The sequence below is a fragment of the Bombus pyrosoma genome, linkage group LG1 (genome assembly GCF_014825855.1).
Source record: "Bombus pyrosoma isolate SC7728 linkage group LG1, ASM1482585v1, whole genome shotgun sequence".
Classification (NCBI taxonomy): Eukaryota; Metazoa; Arthropoda; class Insecta; order Hymenoptera; family Apidae; genus Bombus; species Bombus pyrosoma.
Window position 1 is genome coordinate 15,107,737 of NC_057770.1, and position 21,535 is coordinate 15,129,271.

At 40.6% G+C, this 21,535-nt stretch overlaps 1 protein-coding gene and 1 long non-coding RNA gene across 4 annotated transcripts in view; one reads left to right on the plus strand and one right to left on the minus strand.

Annotated features, from left to right (window-relative positions):
- Positions 1-10,601: 10,601 nt before the first annotated feature.
- Positions 10,602-20,738, plus strand: LOC122572497. The gene is made up of 5 exons (XR_006318475.1): positions 10,602-10,721; positions 10,789-10,957; positions 11,494-11,655; positions 17,853-18,073; positions 20,608-20,738. It is a non-coding gene; the product is annotated as an uncharacterized LOC122572497 (long non-coding RNA).
- Positions 19,628-21,535, minus strand: part of LOC122572320 (segmentation polarity homeobox protein engrailed-like) — a 102,995-nt gene continuing 101,087 nt past the window's right edge. The window contains exon 3 of one of the 3 annotated variants that reach the window (XM_043737209.1): positions 19,628-21,268. In XM_043737209.1, coding sequence (XP_043593144.1) covers positions 20,898-21,268 — 371 coding nt within the window. In that variant the 3' untranslated portion in view covers positions 19,628-20,897. The remainder of the gene's footprint in view (positions 21,269-21,535) is intronic. The other 2 variants (XM_043737296.1, XR_006318464.1) reach the window with 2 other exon arrangements.

The following is a 21,535-nucleotide window of genomic DNA, read 5'->3' on the forward strand; positions in this document are numbered from 1 at the left end:
CTTGGTTATACGCGCGTCTCTTAGCGAGCAGAAAGTAACGAGAAGATCCGCGAGAGGCAAGGGCAAGGAGCTCTTTGTTCCTGATTGCACTGTCGTGCTTATAATTAGCAACGGATCGCGGGAATTCATTGTGAATAGTATCCACGTGTACGATGTCGAATCGCTTTGGTGTCGTATGCAAACGCGTTGTCCCCTCCGGTGTAAATTCCTGTTCGATGTACATAAACGACGAGCTAGCTATTCGACGATTCACTTTCATTTTTTCTTTTATTCTTCGTTTTTCACAAAGAATAAAATAACGAGACGTATAATTGTATCGCGTACAGACAGACCAGGGTTTACGTGCTAAATCTCTTCGATGGAATAATAAGACTAGGAGAGTATGCGAATGATCGTTTTGTGGAAGGACGGTCGGTCATCGTAATCGCGGCTCGCGGGGTCACAATCATTTATCACACCCCTCCGGCCGACGTAACCCCCTCGATGATAGATACCTGGCGGAGTGTACTTCGAATTTTCATCGAGAAATCAAGAGAGCGCGGCTAGTGTATTCTTCTCGCGGCGGCGCGATAAATCGCAGGAAAAAAGCACGCCGAGCAGAGAAAATCAATTTCTTTGATAGATAAATCATACGTGGTCGCGGCAGAATGCCTACGGAGTGCTTCCTGAACAAATGTTCGTGGAAGCCCGTAATACATAGCGATCCTTCGAGATACAGAAAGTCAGTCACTTATCACTGGGCCCGTACTGCAGCAAGAGAGTTTTCTTCTTCTCTCTGGAAGAGAGAAGAGGAATAAAATTGGCCGAGACGTTGCGTGTACCTTGAGAAATCGCGGGGGCGGCTTGGCCACGATAGGGGAGGTAAAACACAAAGGGGGAGGGATAGAGAGAAGGAGGGGGTGTTGACCGCGCTTTACAGATCGGTGAAGTGTAAGTTATTGTTTATGGGACCGACGGGATGATCTATCGCGATGGTTGCTGAGTCACGATAGCGCCCAGCGCGAAACCTAGCCAACGCGGCCACCGTATCTAACCCCATTACAGAGTCACCGATGCCGGGACACGATCTCAAATACATAGACCCGGGGTGCTCTTCTTATCAAGGGAAGAACAGTCGTATACACTGTGAACCTTGTCATTAATCAGCTGGAATATTGTATTTTCAGTCCACGAGACTGGCTGGAGGTTTTGACAGGTTACAATTTCTGAGATTCTCTGTAGGTTTTCTAACGGGTGTTTCAGAAAGTTGGTGTGAAACATCAGTAGCATATCATTCATGGGAATGATAAACAAAGTGTGAATAAACGCGAATCCAAATACCATTAGCTTCGAGATTATAAGACGTTTTAAACTGGGAATCCGTAACACCATCCTAACCCGTAACTACTTCAGTAGCTTTAACTACTTCAGAATTAAAATTCAAACGAGATTTGGACTAAGTCGGCGACTCGCGACGAAGGACAGTGAAAATTCGAAAAAACGACGCAGATACGAATTGCAAGCGTGATTGGTTCGCCGAGCACGAAAATACGCGCGTGTCGTTCCGTTCATGAAAATGGTTTCGCGGAAGGCGAATCGGGGCCACCGTGAAGCCAACGGTCAGCTCACGTTGACCTGCGGCCAACTAAAAGAACTCGAATCGCGTAATGCGTGTACTCGACGCCGGACGACGACGACGATGAAAACAATGAGGACGACGATCAAACGAGAGGCGCACCGAGTTTTCGCGGCTGGTTTCTTGCGGTCGTTTCGCGCGGGAACTGCCGTACGTTCTCCGGATGACACTCGAACGCTTTTATTACCCGTAATCGGCAGTACTTAAGGCTCGTACACGTGCGCGATAACGTGCGGCGCCTTGAAAGAAATGCCAACCGTCTAATTCCTGCCGACCGCCGGGAAACATGGCGTTGGATCCCCAACCAATCCCTCCTTGACCAGTGATGTTCGCTTTTTTCGAACACGATCATCGCACAACGACACTTTCAAGAGGAAGAAATTAATTTTGCATCAAGTGGAAGAACAGCTGGCAAAATCATTGATACACTAAAAAATAATCGATCGTTTCGATCTTGATTAAAATTCTCATTACTGGAACAAGAAATACGAAGGATCTTAACAGATACGAAGCAGTTAAATTCTTTTTGCCACGCTACGCAAAACTTGGTGTAAAGTACCGCGTTAGTTAGTCTCTTTAAATCGCAAACATCGGAGGACGCACGATACGATCGCACGAAATGATCGACGATGACAAAAGGAAAAAGTACAGGAGAATAAAGGAGAGAGATACGGAGATTAAATGGAAGTAAAGAGAAGGAGATCGAGGGAGGCCAAAAATTCTCACGCGGATCTAACGAGTGGTAGGAAAGAGCCGCACATTCCGGTATTCAAATCTCACCGCTTGGCAGTTGGAGGGGGAGGGGAGGCAGTAATGGAATGAGATTTCGCGTGTAGCAATATTTAATAAGGTCCTTAGTAAGGGAGCCACCAAGGGGTATAATAGCGAGAGATGGGTGTTGTGAACGCGTCAGCGGAATGGGACCACCCAACTGGGCCCCGTGCCAAGGCCCGCATATATGCGGCTCTGTATACGTGCACACAGGGCCGCCTGTAACCCGTGGAACTCATGGGGTCCCATGGATCACTGCCGCTTCTCTTTCTTCCTTCCTAGCTGGAGGGAATGTCACTCGAGTCACCTAAGTCGGTAGCCGAATTGTTTCCATGCAAACGAACGGGCTACGATTAAGAAAGTGTCCGACCGCGGGTCTTTGGAATGTCGGGCGGCGAGCCACGAAAGAAACTTATCGGAATGTTCATCTTCGTCGTTCTTTTGCGTCTTCTTTCGTCGTTGTCCGTGGTCGACTCCGCAGCGACGAGAAAATTCCGCGACCTGCGCATTATCCGACCAAACGATTCACCCAAACGAGCCGATTCTACGTAGCTGCGTGGAAGGATTCTGCGTTTTTATTGAAACTCGCCGATCAGGTACATGGTACTTTTCCTCGCCAACGACTCAATCGCCAGTTTTCTATCGGACGTATCTCGAACGTATCTTAAGATCGAGGGTCGTCAATGTTTGAGAGTCGGCGATGCGAACTGGATGTGGAACATTAATGGCGGTCATAAACGGCGATCGTCGTAAATACGATAGAAAACATGCTCAGCTCTGTTTATTTGACTTGCAAATGCGACTATTCGGGTCTCGATACGCGACGATTACGCGCGAGGAATGTAATCACCCCGTTACAATTCGCTAAATACATAAACAGCTCGGAAGTAATTGTTCGTAATGGAATGGTAGCACCTTGAGACTCTGATAATTTTCGTTGAGCCGGTGCATTATATACGCTTTATAAGATAAAATAACCGGTCTTAAAGCAATGTACGAGTCAAGTAGAAGTCGAATTGATCAACTCCATCAAGATAAATCGTTTGATTTCTGAGAAGTCAAGTGCTAATCGTACATTGTAATTCTACGAACTGATACTAAAATTGACAAATTTTTCAAAAATGAAGTCACTCAGTTTGATCGCCGACTGGTTAGTGTAACCATAGATATGTAATATTCCAGTTCCTGAAGCAGAAATTGAAAGCCGAACTGAATTTATCGAAAGCTCGAGACAGAAGCAAATCACTGACGATGGATCTAATCAAATTCTCGCGGTTCCCTTCGCCATTGCGAATCGACGAACACGCGGCGAATAAGACGTTGCCGTGTCAAACACGAGTTCTGTCCGCCCAATAACTTTAACGATGCCGAACACTCAGACGAGAACATGTCGGGCTCGTAAGAACGTCTTGGCAGTGTATGCCGCATGCGGGTAATTACACAGAAAATGGACGTTAATAAATTTTCATATACATTGACCGATCAGATCCAGCATCGTGAAATGCTTCACGGGAAGAACGATGCTCTCTCTCATTGGCAAAGATCTTGAAACGAGGATTTCGGTAGTCGAGAAATCGATTTCGTACCTCCTTTGCCAAACGAATTAATATCGGTCGAGGATTTTGCAAAATATGATATTCCTACGAGAATTCAATTCCGAGATAATTTCACAGGATCTGCATCTGACTATCGAGGAACCCAATTCAGTTTTCTAGGAATCCACCATCGTGCAAGTTCTGGGTCTTTACGCTTTATCGGGATGAAGTTTCATCTTTGCGATGAGATTTATTTCCACTTGATCGCTCTACCGTTCAATCCTAGTCAATTGAATCAAATCACTTCAATGTTCTTCTTTAAATAGCTCTGCTTTTAATCTCAAACTCTCGGACACCATATTGAAAAGATTAATTTAAAAACACGCCAGATATTCTGTTCATAGCGATCAACTAAATTATCTATAAAGTTGATTAATATTATTATAATTTATCGTAAGAGAGCTGATGAATTTGATTTCCACATGAATTAAATATCTCATCCACAAGTACCAAAATGTTAACGCCATAAGAAACTAAATTCCTTTTGCCTGATAAAAAATCCCATGCATTCGTGTTTAAGGTGTATGACGTTAAACTTTCATCCCTTTTTTAGATTAACTGTACGACTCAAATATCTCATTCATAAATGCAAAACTGTTGATTTTCTAAAAAGTAAAATGTCTTATTGCCAATAAAATCGTATTCAACCATTTAAGATATATTTATCTTATTTAGAACATATCGCGCCAGATTTTCACCCCTTTTTCGTAGGAGGAAAGTTAACCCTTAACGCTGCGACTTTTAATTGTGAATATCCATCGGCAACTCAAACTTATTTTCATCATACCTCGACTTGCAAGTTTTTAAGTGTCAGATTTTAAATGCTACAATGACGTATGAATAATAATATTAAAGTTACTCAAAACAATCTTTATTCGTCTCAGAAGTAATATAATTTTGATTGCATTATTTATATTATTTATAATTGAGCAATATGTGGGATTTTTTAAAACATTCTTTGGGATAGACACACACACTTGGAGTAGAACGCCGTATTGCGGTGCTTGAGAGAGACACTTGGAGCGTTAACACTTTGACTGCCACGCCGAAATTGCATGTTTCGCTCAGGATGCCACGGGAGTATTTTTATTATTCGAAGCATATAATGGCAAAATAATAATAAATTGACGATGCAAGACAACATTCTTCCCCAATGGAACGTTTACCTTATTGGTGGTCACGGGTGACCACCGTGGCGCCTTGATAACAGTTGATAACGACATATTATAACGAGGCTTCGTTTATTTCAACAAACCATTCGTATTTGTTATTTCGTCGCAAGCAAAACGTGCAGAATATATTGTTGAAACGTGTACAAGATATTAGAAAACGGTATTTGCTTATTCTATATATAATAGTAAGTTGGAAAGACAAGCGTGACATTTGTATGATTCCGACGAAACATTCGGCTGAAATGGTAGAAGTCCGCAAAAAAATTATGTTTGTGATAAACCAATGGTAGTGGTAGATCACAACAGAGGAAACTGTGCTGTAGATTTATCGGATCAAATGATAGCATATTCTACAACACATAGAAGAACCCTCAAGTGGTATATAAAATTAGCTTTAGAGTTATTGTTAAATACATCAATTTCAAACGCGATGATACTATATAAACAAGCAACAGAAACAAAAATCGAGGTATCAGATTTTAGAATGGCACTCGCGATACACCTTACACAGTGCCATTCACCAGAGCCGTAAAATATACTAATTCGACAAAGATCGCGACACGAAATGCAGAAGAAAGAAGGGCAAACGAAAATTTTGCAGAGAGTCCTACAAAAAAATGTTAAGCAATCAGGATCAAAAATTGCTAAGAATCGGACCAAAAGGGTGATCATCTATTGTCCAGATTTATGTTTAAAGTGTTTTAACACAGTGCACCGTTAGATGCAAGATTTGTTCTCATTTTTTTTATCGATGTTCTAATAAAAATGTTTAATTGTTCAATGGGGCACTTTTTATTTCAAAGTATCTTTTATTTATCAGTTATATTCAAAATGCCCTAACTGTCAATTTTCATATAATTTTTACAATTGTAAAAAGTTCAAGCGCTCCGGTGACCAATGACCACCGTGTCGTCTCAGGAGTAACCGTGGCGGGTCATGTATGACCAACGTGACAGTCAAAGTGTTAAGGGTTAAAAAGATCGTCGAAGAGGGCGGTAATCATTTTCGACGGAGTGGACCTCGCAAGCGAGCGGCCCGTGTGTTCGGTGCCGCGGCTCGGCGCATAGGAGAAGAAGGGTAATTGAAAATGTAAATGCCTGGCGAATTAACGATCCGAATTGGAGGTACTCGGAGAAGGCGGGCGACCCGGGTCGGACGTGCGCGGTGTTCGATGATAATCCGCGGATACCGACGCCGGTGGTACTGGTTCTGTGCGGATAAACGATTGCCAATTACGGAGGTGATAAATTCCGGCGGCGCAAATCGCCGGTTATGTGCTATCGCAGCCGTATACTATGTGCACGCCCGTAATAATTAAGCGATGAACGGAGGAACGGACGATAGGACGATCCGGCGCACACTAGGCTCCAGATACTATGGAATCGATTACGGGTATCGATAGATTGCGATCGACGATCCCCGAGAAACCGACTTGGGTGTTCAAAGGATGCGTTCGGTAACCTTGAATGTAACTTGCGGAACACGTTGTTGCGATTGTTGATTAGAGATCGGTTGCGGAGAAAATGAATGTGGGCAGTTTGTTGGGTTTAGATCTGTACGATTGTGGGAAGCATTCTTCATTTAGTTAATTCGAGGTTGTAGGTATATTGTGAACAGCTTCTCTTTTAAATAGATAATTTTGTCTGTAAGGAAATTTTGTCAACGGTTATTCACACAAAATTAAGATGAATCGTGAATCATGCAGTATCCATTATCTGTTCTTCTCTTGTGTTTTATAACTCAATCTCTGTTGATGCGAAACGCTAACACGGCGCGTATACAGTAGCAACTGAAGCGAAGAATTTTATCGGATTCGAGGATTGCCTGGAACATCGACAAAACATTCTACAGTAACCATAAAAGTGATGAACTTCGAGCTATTCCAACTCCAAAAGCAAGAAACACAACGAGCCAGTGGTCGCCATGAAAAGAAGGCGGCTGGATGAAAGTCGGCGTCGCGGTCGGTGCGAAATCGAAGCGTGAAGTCGCAATTCCCGATCGAAATAATCATTTCACAGGGACACTCTATATATAGTATATCGCGAAAATCTGGGTTAACGAGCGTTCTCCTTCACTCGAATGTGTCTGTATATACACGATCGCGTGCATGTGTATCGCGAACCGCGCTAATTAACCCCGATGCTACCGTTCGATCTCGACACCAACGGAAACGATATCGCTAGTGTAACGATCACCACCGAGAGCAAAAAGTACGACGATTCCTTTTTCGAAGAGATCCACGGTATGCACAAGACTTCTAAGTATCCACGATGGAAACACCTGCTTGCGATTAGCGTGCATCGTTAATTCGCCATCTGAAGAGGGATCGTGAGTTTCAAAGGTAATTGAGAATCGTACGAAACCGTATGTAACTCAGCCTTGAGTCCAAACGTATCGCGCGTAATTACGAATCTTCTGTGCTTGGACGATTAACTCTCCAAGGACCAGTATATGCGTGTGTTTTTTTTTTTCTTCGTCTTTGGCTACTCGGTAAACAATTATCTTTTGCTCTATTAGTACGTCCATTAAACAAGCGTCTTGTTCCATCATGCTAAAACTGGGAATGATTACGTCCCATAGTGTCTTGCCAAATAAGCGTTTGCTACTTCATCAGACATTAAATCACAAGCCATAAAATGTACGTATCACTGGTTAGGATTAAATGAGGTCCGTTTCTGGCTGTACGATGTTGGAATTTAACAAGAATGTGGGACGCGGAAGAACGGAAAGCACGATAAACGCTAGGAAGAAAAATCGCCGGGCCGAATGATATTAGGAGAAGTGAATCACGATGGGTGAATCGAAACGGATAGGTCGCCGAGTAACTCGGATCCATCGGTGGCTCCGGTCGAGAAACTCGCGAGATAATGGTCGATTTTTTGCTCGATCCGGAGACACAGGCCGAACCGGGGGCTTTTATTGGGGCTTAAGCTGCCGAGAAAAGAAGGTGGCTCCATGATAGATGCGAGCGAACAACAGCTACATGGGTGGCCCTCCCGTCACACGCGACTTACTAGCCACCCCGAAGACATTCGCCGTGGCTGATATCAGACCGCGCCGCGCCGCGCCGGCTTCGATACGCCCGTCGATCCTAACGACGAATCTGCGTCGACGAAACCTGACGGTCAGGGCGCCGGCGCTTACTTTCTCGTTTCACTACTCGCCTTCGTAGTTGGCCTGCTCTTGTTACGGTTAGTTTAGATTCTTTGAAATATAGATACATACAGTATTTTGATTCTGATGACTTGGAGCTTTGAATGATACTAATTAGGTTAATGACTAATCGTGTCAAGGTAGTATAAATTCTTTTAAATGTGAAGATTGAAACTGTGAATACGTTGAGAATTCTATTTTAGTAGAATGGTTCAATTGAAGTCAAGTATATTTTATAACTGGTTTTTTTTTTTAATGAAACCCGATTCTTCGGAAATACTAGTAAATTCGTTACTTTTTTTAAGGATAGAAACCGTGAGTACATTAAGAATTTTGATTTAGTCATATAATTTATTTCGAGTCAAATAATATTATTCATTTATTCATAGTAGAAAATTATTGTTAACAATATTGGTAAATTTCTTATATTTTTGAAAAGCTGAAATTCTGGGAACATTAAGAATTTTATACTAATATGGTTCAATTGGAGACAAGTATATTATCTAAATGTTTTTTTAATGGAAGTCCATTATTAAAAGATACTGGTGAATATATTATCTTGTCTATGGGTTAGAGCTGTGGAAGCACTAACTATCTTATTTTAGTAATATTTTCTAATTTAAAGAAAATATGTGTGTAATTGTTTCTAGTGGAATTGGTTGTTAAAAAGTACTCTTTTGCATTCTTTGATGCAAACACTACAATGCTTCATTTTATCAAAAATGGCGGACCACTCGGCGGAAATTTTGTTCGCGTCTAGACAAACTGAATACACGAACGTGGAGGCGTCGATAAATGGACAGCTATAATTTGTAGGGTCAGAGACAAACCTAGAAAGTGGCCCGAGTCGTGACTAAGAACTTTTTTTCACAAGAAAAACGAATTGAAGGACAAGATGACAGAAATTTCTTTGAATATGTTGCAGTGAAAGGAGAAGGATCTACACGGTTCAATATGTATTATATATGTTATATTATATACATTCCCTTTTCCTGTCTTCGAAATATCTAAAAGAATCGTCATCTACCCAAAAGTTCAAACAGCGAAAATTTTTCGGTGCACTATATCGTAAACGATCGTAAACAGTAAATTAAGAACTAAAGCGTAACATTGCTATAACTGTACCGAAATGCACGCACGCCATATTTACTGCGTTGGTTTCCTGGCCCCTTTGGCGAGCATTTATCTCGCGGACTGTCAAAAAAATTGTAAACAATAAACAGGAGGTTGTAAAAGAGCACTCACCATTGACTGCGTGACGAATCCGTAATCCATGGCTAGCGTAAATCTCCAAGGCATAGTTCTCCTCGATTTAATGACACAACTTTACACTTTCACCGAATTTGCTCATTACGCGCGTTTTCTTTTTGGTGCTACTTTAATTGATCGCAACGCCGTACTGTATGCAGTGTGTGACGTAGTTATCGACGTATGATAATCATGTCAGTCACGATTAGTCGAATCGCATCGATATTGTCACGAGATCGGAAAGAATAATACAGTAAATACATAGTAGATATATTGAAAAATATTGAAGAAAGGATATTGAGAATATTGAAGATGCTAATCCGATCTACTGTATTATACTTTTCGTTTAACGTATTGTCACTTCACAGGTTATTATTGATATTATTCAGTTCGATATTACTGAAGGAACGAACACACTAATATACGAGCAGACCGTATCTTGTGACGTACATATGACGAACGATGCGAATCACTATTGGTCGAATCGCAACGATATTATCGCGAGAGTTGCAAAGTGAATATCGAAGATGTTAATGCACTTCATCGTGTTATATTTTTTACTATCCCTGTATTGTCACTTTACGTAAAAGAACACACTGACAGTTACAACAATAAATATCAAAGATGTTAACGCGATCTATTGTATTATATTTTTCACTATTGACCGGGTCGCTTCACGAGATCGATAGCATTGTCTTCACGTAAACCGAGATAATGACAGTTGTAAAAATGAATATGGAAGATGCTTACGCGATCTATAGCGTTATATCTTTCGTTAGTGTTCACGTGTTTGATATCACTTCACGAAAATGAACATATTGATATATGATATCGTTAAGAAGTATCTACTACAATATTATATACTTACTAGTAGATCATATTTTACAACGGATAATAAACGATGCGGATTGTAATGATATTACTGCAAGATGGGAGTAAACTTTAGTATGGTGTATTGTGTTATACTTTTTCGTTTGATTGGGTATCGTCATCTCGCGAGTTTACTGTTGTTGATTTCACGTAACAAACACACTAATACACGAGTAGAACGTATTTCAGGCAAAAGTCTAGGTAATTTGATTGAGGACGCGTTTTGGAACGTTAATTGCGCAGAAGGATGCGCTGAAGGATGCGCAGAACGTCAGTTAGGCGGTAAACGTCGAGAGAGTGCGTAAATTTCTTAATTGCTCAAAATTATTTAAGAGTCTGACAGTTTAATTATTATTTGTCGCAGGTGATTTCAGAAATTTGTTGGAGTTATTTTTAATGCTCGAGGCGGCGGCAGTCGATGAAAATTTACTACGCTGCGGAGAATCATGTCGGTTTGTCAACAACACAGAATTCACGACGCTAGCGAAATCGACATAACCAATTGATTGGAGATCTAAACATACAAACAACAAGTATGTGACTTATTTTACTTTATGATTTCTTTCTATATCAGATAAGACATATAACCAATAACAACTAGCAACTTCATGATTTCTTTCTATATCAGATAAGACATATAACCAATAACGACTAGCAACTTAATAATAATAATAGCTTGGTATTTCTTCTTACATCGACTAATACACATAACCATTAATAAGAATATCGCAGTAAATGTGTCTTTTGGAAGCCATACTCATCAACTTCATTTTTTATTAATTTTTCAATTTCACTATTATTATTTCTATAAATTATTTCTATAAATTAATTTATTATGAGAAGATAACATAAATAACAGTGAATTGCAAAATATATTTAAATTTCGTCTCAAATGTGAATGCTATATAGTTGATTACATTTATCACACATGTAATTTTGTAAAATATTGTTATAAATGAAACGTTGATATAGTTGTCGATTCTATAACGACGTTTATGTTACACCACAGGAATATGATCTGACTTCGAATAAAGTGTCATATCTAATGGTATTATTCGAAATGTTTCAGGCAAGATTTAACAAAGGAAGTCGAAAATCACTTGGGAATCTTTCACAGGATCGCTGACGGGATCTCAGAGGTTCCTCGCGATTATGATACTACAAAAGCATGGGGATTTGAAGAAGTCTTTTGTTGCCTGTCCTTTCTTCCACATTTACAAAAACGTTCTACGTATGTATTAAAGATTATATATTATATTTTTGCATTATTTTTAAAGGATCATAACGAATCGATAGACGAACTTGTCTATCACGAATAATCTGCAAAACAAATCCTTAAATTTTACGCCATGTAAATTTTAGTTTAATATTATCGTCCTATAAGCGTATAATCGTAATGTTATTTGTAATTGTTGCATGCAATAATTTTTCTACTTTTCATCTAATACTGGATAATAATACAATTGCATTAGTTTGACTTCATCGATTTGTAAAATAAAAAGATATGTACGGACTGAAATTTTGCTTACGATAAAATTACCGCAATTATTTTCGACGATAGCCTCTATGGGTTAAGAACTATTCAGCAATAAAGTCGTTTAAACGAACCATGCATATCCCTAGTAGGATTTAGGTAAATAGGTACGTTATTCCGTGCACGTATTAAAGTAAAATGAATTTTGCCGAGACCTTTTTCAGTAACGTTATGTAAGCCTATTAAGCGGACACTAGATATCCAAGAAAGAAGGACGGAATAATGTTTGAGGAATGCCGAAAAGTAGAGGAAAGGGAGAGGTCACAACACGACCGGCGGAAGCCACGAGGTAAAAGAGGAGAACGAAGAAGACTCGATGAGACTCTGGTTTTAATTAGTTGGAACCGCCGCGCCGCAAGGGAACAATCGATGGCATTAACGATGTTGCAGATAAGAAATCAGGCTTCTGAACTCTTGTTCGTTATCATTGCCCGAATACTTCTGACGCGAGCCCTCCTCGAATTCTTCTCGATCGAATATGATTAAAATCTTCATAAACACCTGCTCCAACTCTGACTAACAAATGCTACGAATCGCCATTTACTGATGGCTTCTTCTTTTCTTGAATGAATTGAAATTTCATCGTTAATTTGTATTCATCAAGGGAATTTACCTTCTATCTTGTAATTTCTAGTACTTTATTACAGACTTATTCGTTGGTTCTTTAGTTTCAAAATGAACAAAAACATATAACTTTTTTGGTACTTTATTATAATTCATCGACGTTAAAATTTTATTGGTAATGATATAAAAATTGTCCCAAAACTAATTAATGTTGAAAAGAACGGAACATTTAGTACGCAGTAAAGGAATTAGAATTTCTATTCTATTTCTTGAATTTATTTCATTAGAAATTGTAACGCTAACGATATAGAAATTGCTGTCCGATTAGTCAGTGTTTGAAGAGCAGTGCATGTAGCAACGAACGTACTAATTGCAAAGAAATTAGAATTTCTATCTTAAAATAACTTGAGAAGAGTTAAAATGTATAAACTGAGAGAAGAACTTGAGAACCACTGGGCCGTTTACAATTAAGCAATGTAACCGAGTCGCAGACGCGTGGAGCGTCGTGTGTGGTCCCGGGGTTCGAATCCCACCTCTCCCTTTCCACTCTTTCCAACCGGTACCACCACTCTACCACGATGTCCCCACCACTTGAAGGTTCTCTTCAGCTCCTCTCATGTTCGTTTTTCTCTCGTTTCTCCTCTCTTGCTCGCCGCGGCTCTTTACCTTCTACGCTCGATCCCGAAGGTGGTGACTCATCCACCTATAGGCTACCACGGATTCGGGAATTCCTTCTCGTTTCTCGTCGTTCTTCGATCTAACGCGAATTTTTGCACAACCGTCCAGATTTGTATCGAGATCACGAATAACAGACCGAAACTGCGGTTCATTAGAACGGCGAACTTGCTCCGTGCAACCTTTTTCGATGATCCCGAAAGAAACTTTTGCATACGCTTTAAGAGGATCTAGAAGATCTTCTCTCAGATATTTTAAATTGTCTATTATTAAAAATTAGAATACAGTAGAACTTCATTTATCTTATCGATATTTATTTAAATGAATTAATAAAATAGGTAATGGGAGGGAGGGGGGATTAATGAACCTTTTTCATATAAATTCCAGTTACAATTTGACTTGGACGAATTCAAATGGATCTGGATTTCAAATTGTGATTTTCTGATTAGTGCAGCTGCAAAGTAACTCTACTCCAATTTATCTACAAATTAATGAAATTAAACAAGCTAATGAAAACGAAACTATTTCAGGATTGAAACTATCTGGAAAACAAGACAACTCGTTATAATTTCTTCTGGTCGATCTCTCTATAATCCATAAAAGTTGGCGTGGCTTAGGTTTTAAAACTGGTTCCGATTGTCGAATAGAGCTGTGACGCGCGAGAGTATCCACGGCCAGACATGTTTGGAGTTCGGACTTGTCGAGAGGCGCGGACGCGTAAAGGTGGACATGACACTAGGAAACTAAATACCGGACGACCGATCCTATGATCCCCGCAGAGAGTTTGACCGCTGTCAAAAAGCATTGGCCCGTCTGGACCTATCTCACTTAATTTTCGTTAAAGTCACCGAATCAGGGATTGGATCGTCGACAGTTCGGAATCATCTTACCAGTATCTTTCTCTATTCACACTGAGCATCCTGTCGATCGATAGTAACGATGGTTTGGAATAAATTGGACCCGATTTCATAAGAGGAAATCTGTAGACGTAATACGAAATTGTGTCTCTTAGTGCTGTCACCTTAATACTTTTTCGTTTGAATTTGAATACTCGCAAATAATATATGAATAGTTCGTTGTACATTTGTCATACTGTTCGTAAATATGTTTGTGAAATATGTTATGCGATATCACTTACTGTAGTCATCTGTTTGCACACAGTTTGGGGACAGTATCCGTCTTAAGAAATAGTTAAATTGTTTACATTTTCATTTGAATTTCTTTTTTTCAGGTTGAACATTGAAATTCAAATGACGATAAAAACGTACAACTACAGATTTATACAGAAGATGACAAGACGAGAGTCACAAGAAGATGACTTTCTTATTACTCTCGGATACATCATGGCTTTCATCACCCATATGTTATCGCGGTCCAATTAAAATTCAGATTTACTGGCGGCAGACGTAGTAGCAATATTAAGGATCAGGGAACCATTTCACGAGCGAAGACGACGTTTCGTTCTCCGTAACCCCTTGCACGGTTAATGAAGAGTTCGCTATATCCCGGGATGGCAGCTGACGTTGCATTCATGCATGAGAGTGCCGCGTCCCGGTCATTTGGCCTGTGGTGCGACTAAAAACAAGGCAGCGCTCTCGAGTTTTGTCCCATCGGTGGCCGGTAACGCGCCTTCCATGGGGACCAGCAGCAAAAGAAAATTTCAAAGGGGACCATCGACCCGCTGGCCCACACATCGAGTTGCCGGAACATGCGGATTAAGCCATTAAACCCTGCTTCAAGCTGTTTCGGGGAAATTCACGAAACAGAGAGTTCGTTATTGTTACTCTGCCACAAGCAAAACTGCTGTCCGCTTGTTTCGATACATGCAACGAATGAACCGTCGCGTCGCCACGAGATTATTATTGAACCTGCACCTTGATTCTCTTGCTATAGGATAAGGGAGAGATATTTGAGTCAAGCTAAGTAACTCGCCAAATTATTTTGTTTACCAACAATTTTTACGACTTACATTTGAAAACACATTACGTAACTCTTTTTAACTGATGTGATATATCCTTGTTAACTCAAATAGGGCTACCATAGGGTTATTTGAATCATTTTCTCATGCATAAGCATGTACGATATTTTTTCATTCTTTCGTTATTATATGCAAGATTAATCACGTGGTAAGGCTTAATCACGTTTGATTATTCCATGTAAAATTAAAAATTAAATTTTAAGATGTTGAAGATATTGACATAAGTAACTCTAACTTACTACCATACCTAGCTTTAATACTCAAAATTCTACTTTTAAGTTATGTTCTGATGTGCATATAACAATCAGGTACTGATGTGTTTGTGTAATCCACCCTTCGATTTGATTTCGTGATTTTCAGTAAATTTTCAGTAAAATGTCTATGTACACCTTTCATGTACTAAGAGATACCTTGGTGTTTATTTGAAATTTCTACGAAGATTCTTATCGACTTCTCAAGCTCGTAAAAGTATGCCTTCGTTTCACCGCGTGAAACGACCAACAAATTACACAACGGTCAGACTTTTACTTGAATGAGCAAAGAACCGCGAGAACAGCGATGGTCAAGCACGCGCGAGACCTTCCACGAGATAATTTATTGGTCAATCAAAATGACGCATGGAGGTATAAGGTGACACGTCAGCGTGCACGGTTGACCATTAATTTTAATACCCGTCACCATCAGATCTCCCGACGCTGCTTTCCACGTTGGCTCCCCACTGACGGTGGAGCGTATCCATCGGCATCGGCTACCGTACGACTAATGCCCCGTTCACTAACGACGATCATCCTTGAAGATCTCGGTCTACCGATCTCTCACGGCCGCCACGAATTATTATCCTTCTCTTAATCCTGCGTAGCTGACCCGCCGCACCATCCTATCGGGTGGCGATTTCGATAATGGAACAAATCGCAGGATTAAACTTTTTGAATATGTAGAAAAAAATTGGGAAACTTAGAGAAACAAACAAATTTTCAAAACGGAGTTAAACATTAGAGACAATCTTTTATGTGCAACTTCCACAAAATAAGAGCAAAAGAAGTGATCGTGAATATAATACACTGATAAAGAGACAAGAGGATAACGAAGAAAAACGAAAAGCGGAATAAACCAATAAATACCTACAATCTCGTGAAAAATCATGCAATTAAGATACGATCAGACGAAAGCTGCGAGCTGGCGTCCGAATATATCAATGGTACGCCAAGAACGCGTCGAGAGGTATGCAAGCACGGTAAGTGCAACGTCGATTGATAGCGCGCGTCCCCTTATCTATAAACCATTTTCACTTTTTTCCGTTTCTCTAGGTGCTTATCTGGTGTCCGAGGCGCGCAACTAGAGAATTCTAGGACGTTATTTACGGCTGATTAACAGGCTCAATAATTCCCTTCCGCATTACTTTATTGAGTCCCATGGCCCACGCGCGATTTGCCTGCGATTTATGGCGCAAGATAGACCGATACCGCTGCCTCCGGATCGGCTCGTTCTGTTGGGCTGATCTCGTATGTAAACAGAGGCCGAACCAAACTGACCGGTAATCTCCGACGAATTTGCATCTGGTTCTTTTTCTAAACAGTTCGAGCGAGCCAGGTAATATGCAGCGTGTTGCATGCATAAAAGGGAAACGCGCATACGTTGAAACAACGAAACAGAATTGTCTTTCACGAGGATCAAATCGTGCGACTCTCGTGAAACGGAAACCATTTGTTTCCCAACGATTCAGGGATTATTCCAGCCGCATCTGTTTAACGCGCATCATCGACGTTTCAATCGGTAACACCAGCATCTACGGTCAACATCTAATCCCTATTCGTTTCATCGACTATTCCAAAGTGGCGGAGTATACGTCAACGTGAAATGAATCACGGTACGCTGTCGGTTCTCGAGACGGATGCATAATTTCGAGGCTGGAGGCTCCCAAGGCTGGTTCCTGTCCCCGCCGCGTTACAGAAGGCGCACACGGTTGCTCAGGAATGTCGAACGGGTCGGTCACAGGGTTAATGTTTGCTGCCTCCTCACGTGCCTCTGACTTTTCTCCCTGGTTGTATCTCATTTGTAAAGATTCCGGGACAAAGGAGCCACCAAGAACCGTTTGTGTGGCTTCGCGGCTCGCTTCACCCATAAGTAGTCTCGACTTGGGCCATGTACTCCTGCCGGACAGACAGAAGCGCGAGTCTGTCAAGTGGCGCGATTATAATCTGACAGGGACGTATCGGTTGCCGACCTTTCCTCCCGATTCCGAGCAATCGACAATATATTTTGGAGTCAAGCGTTACTAGGCGCCGAGCATTGAATATTTCCATGAGTTACGAGTGACGCATCGCATTAGGAACAGGGCCAAATATTTATTTTTACGTATACGTCGCATGCGAAGCAGAGACTGCACGAAATATTTGTTACTGCGTATTACGATTTACACTCACTTTAAGGTTGTCAAGTTTAATTACAATGACTTATTTCAGAATATACGTGTAAATAATCGAATTTATGAGAATCGATGGAGGTTTGACGTTCACGAGATTTCGTTTAAATTCAACCGATGAAATATTACGGGATGGTTCAGGTACTCAACTTCTGTCCGTCTCCGACCATCGGTTCTTGTAAAAAAAAATAATTGTCGCTTATTAGTCATCACGACGTCGGCATCGGTACGTTAATGTCGTCTATTACTTACCAGGTACGTTCCCGAAAGCGAGGCTGATCCTTCGGACATCGTGGACGATCTTTGGCCGACAACCTTTGGGCTCCATTATCGAAAAAGAAAAATGGGCACACCAATACACGAAGAAACCAATGAAATTATTTATTCTCCAACGTCGACGAACTCTATCTTCGATCTTCTTATTTCCGACCCTACCGATGGCTATCTAACTTCAACATGATTTCAACTTTACATCGGTAAGTTGACTTAAAAGCTTCGACTCTACTACGAATTTTCAATTTTCAAGGACAAATTCTTACAAACGTCGCGAGTTTCTCATACTTGTAAGGATCGTCTACGACCTATCTCTTGAGCGATTAACAAGGGAGGTTGGAACAACGCTAGCGGAGGTTAAATGATGTATAAAGTGCGTTAACCGACACCACTCACCGTGCAACAAACGCATATCGCGTTCACGGTATAAACGTAGGCGTGGCTGGTTTGATATCAACGATGGCCACCTTTCGACTGTAAATCAATCGATATCACGCCGGCAGGAGGGGCTTTTCATAGGGTTTGCACGGGCCTGAAATACGACTCGAGGGTGGAAGCATGCGCCAAATGCTGAATGTGAATCGACCCGCCCCGAAACCTTTTATCCCGACACCGATCGCCTCTCGCCACTGTCTTTCTCTCTCGCCTACCCACCGGTTCGCCAGTGTCGCGCCGATAAATTTCGATAAACATCTGGCTCGATTGATTCCATTCCCGGTGTTAATTAGCTCGCGTCTAGTACCGCTTTCACAGCATCGATCGATTCCGCCGCGTTAATGTCTTGAGATCGCGATCACCTTGTCTCTCGTTTCTTCTTTAGAGATCTTTTAATTGGATTGTTTATCGAGATTGTTTGCTCTCTTTCATTTCTTTCCTTATTTTTTCCTCATTAACGTGGATTTTCAGTTTCCTCTCCCATTTATGAACGGAGATACTTTAATTTCCTTTTATTTATCATGGTTTACTTAAATAAATAGTTCGGACTTTGTAAAATTATAATCATATTATTAGGAACTCTATACAATATCACAACCGACTTGACGTTTGTATCTTTGATTAATAATCATTGATACCACTTATTACAAAACTGACATGTTATTTTAATGTACACAGACATGTAAACTTGGAGTATACAACTTTCACGAAATCCTATTCCGAAATTAAATTTTGTCCAGGGTCGATTCTTGATGGTTTACTAGGAGGATTTTAATGCAACTTAACTCTTCAATGGAACCTAATTTTGAGACAGTAGATCGGCTGCTGAGGAAACTAGTGAATTATTGAACTTTAATGTTGACATCATCCATCGGAGTACGTTTAAAGTACAATTGTTGGTTTTGTCTTTAACCTAATGTAATTCAGTTCTTGAAAAGAATTTTTAAGTTTAATATGCCCCGTATCTAGCAAACATCAAATTCCAAGTTTCAGTATATTGCTATCTCATGCAAAGTCGAAGCCTTTGATCTTCTAAAAAAGGAGCGTATCTTATTCGCTTATTAGAAACGGAACCGCCGTTAATTACTTGGATAATTTGGTTCATTGGTGCCGTGTAATTATTTAATCGAGTATTTATCAGACCGCAGCATCGTCGGTGTATTTGTACAAACGTTTGAATAAGGTTTATCCTGACCGGCGAGTAAACCATACAATCAAGGAATTATCTAGGAGCATAGGAACAGGATGGATGTTGAAGATAGAACAAGTATACGTTGATACGTGGCTCATGATAGTGGGAATATTTAATTCGATCTTTAAATAATTCTTACAAGGTATAAGTGCCCGATATTGTATCGAGCCTTCCGTATTAGCATAGGTAAATAAATAACTAAGTTATTTTTAAACAGTCTATCGAGACGACGTTCTCGCTAAGTTGCACTTTATTTACACGACAATTTATATCAATCTTTTTTATATATACATATACGTATATATATATGTATATTTATATATATATATATACCTATACATATACGTCGTTTCTATTTACTCCTCTTCATACATACATATATGTATAATGTTTTCTATTGCACGTCGCAATCGTACGATATCTTACATTTTTACAATAAATTAACGAAACGAAACTAGAACTTTACATTTTCACTCTCATTCTCTCTTCCATTTCTCTCATACAAACTTGTCACACTTGTCCTTGGTTAAAGTATCTTCATTCTCTCTTTGTCTCTCCCTCGAATACTGGTTCCTTTATCAGAGAACGATGACTTCTATTCGTTTTTTTTTTTTTTCGATCTACTGTGTTCGCGAGAAAACTGTACAAATGGCACTGTACAACCCATTTCACCATGATTTACACGATTCGCGTGTAATCACGACGATCGATCGATCACTCCGTTCATTCCCCTGGTTCTAAATACGACATTTTTATTCGTGATATAGGAACGTACGTGCTAATTCCTCCCTTACAAACGATGTTGAATGATAGCTATCGTTGCGATCGCCGCGCGCACGACCACCATCATTCGATTCATAACGCCGGTAACTCATGAGCTTTCCTGTCGCAGGATACGTCGCGTCGCGGCTTTATCGGTCTCAAGTTAAATGGGAAGCTCTAAGACAACGAATTACAAAAATTCGTTCAGCAGTCGCTTAAATATTCGGTCGGTGGCAATCAATTTTTTTTTTTCACGACATAAATATCCGAATTTTTAAACATAGAAGAAACAAAGGCAACCGACTAAGTTAATCTTAATTTGACTATGAGAACATTTTCGAATTTCAGGAAATCGAAAATAGAATGGAGATGTACAATCTTTGGAGCGCAAGTGGCTGTGATCTCGATGACGATCTTTCGTACAAAATTTATGGGAGGAACGTTAAATTATCTAAGACTAACGCATTCATACAACCACTCCCGTTTTCACGATTCACCAGATACGTTATCAACGACACGTTTTCATTCTCTCGCGATCGACATTCAACGCGAGAAATGAGAGTTCTTGCGAGATTTCGAAACGTTGAACGAGCTCGTCGATAAGTTTAGCTTCAATTATTCGATCGATCCTATTGTCGTCATTTTGCTTGAAGTTCCGCCGCTTGTTCCTCTTCCTCTTTCGTTAGAGGCACCGTCGAATGATTGTAAAGACCCTGGGCCATCAGCTGAAGGGCGAGAGGATTCTTCTGGCCACTGGCCTTCTTGATCTTCGCCCTCTTGTTCTGAAACCAGATCTTGATCTGCGCCTCGTTCAAACCCAAATCCCTCGAGAGTTGTTGCCTCCTTCGTTCGGTCAGGTATCGATTCTCCGCGAACTCCCTCTTCAGCCTGGCCAATTGTTCGCCACTGAACGCGGTCCGCGGACGCTTTTCCTCGGGTGTGCCGCCATTGCCACGGCCGTCCGACCTCTTCACCCTCCTCGTTCGTGGACCTGCAACACGGTAGGATCCTATCGTCAGCTGATATCTGTCGAAGTGGCTGAAGAATTGGGATTATTGCGGTTAGGAGATTTAAATGTATAAGAAAGATATGTTGTATAATAGTATTATAATTTAATATAAATTTAAGAAGCTAAGATAAGTTTCTGTTTAACGATTAGATAATGTATTTATATATCATCTTTCAACTAGGCGTCGACCAGTGGTGGAAATTGGTTCGCGTCTTCTCTGCGAATGAAACATTTCTTCCTTCAAATTCGAATAATTTTTAAAAGAAA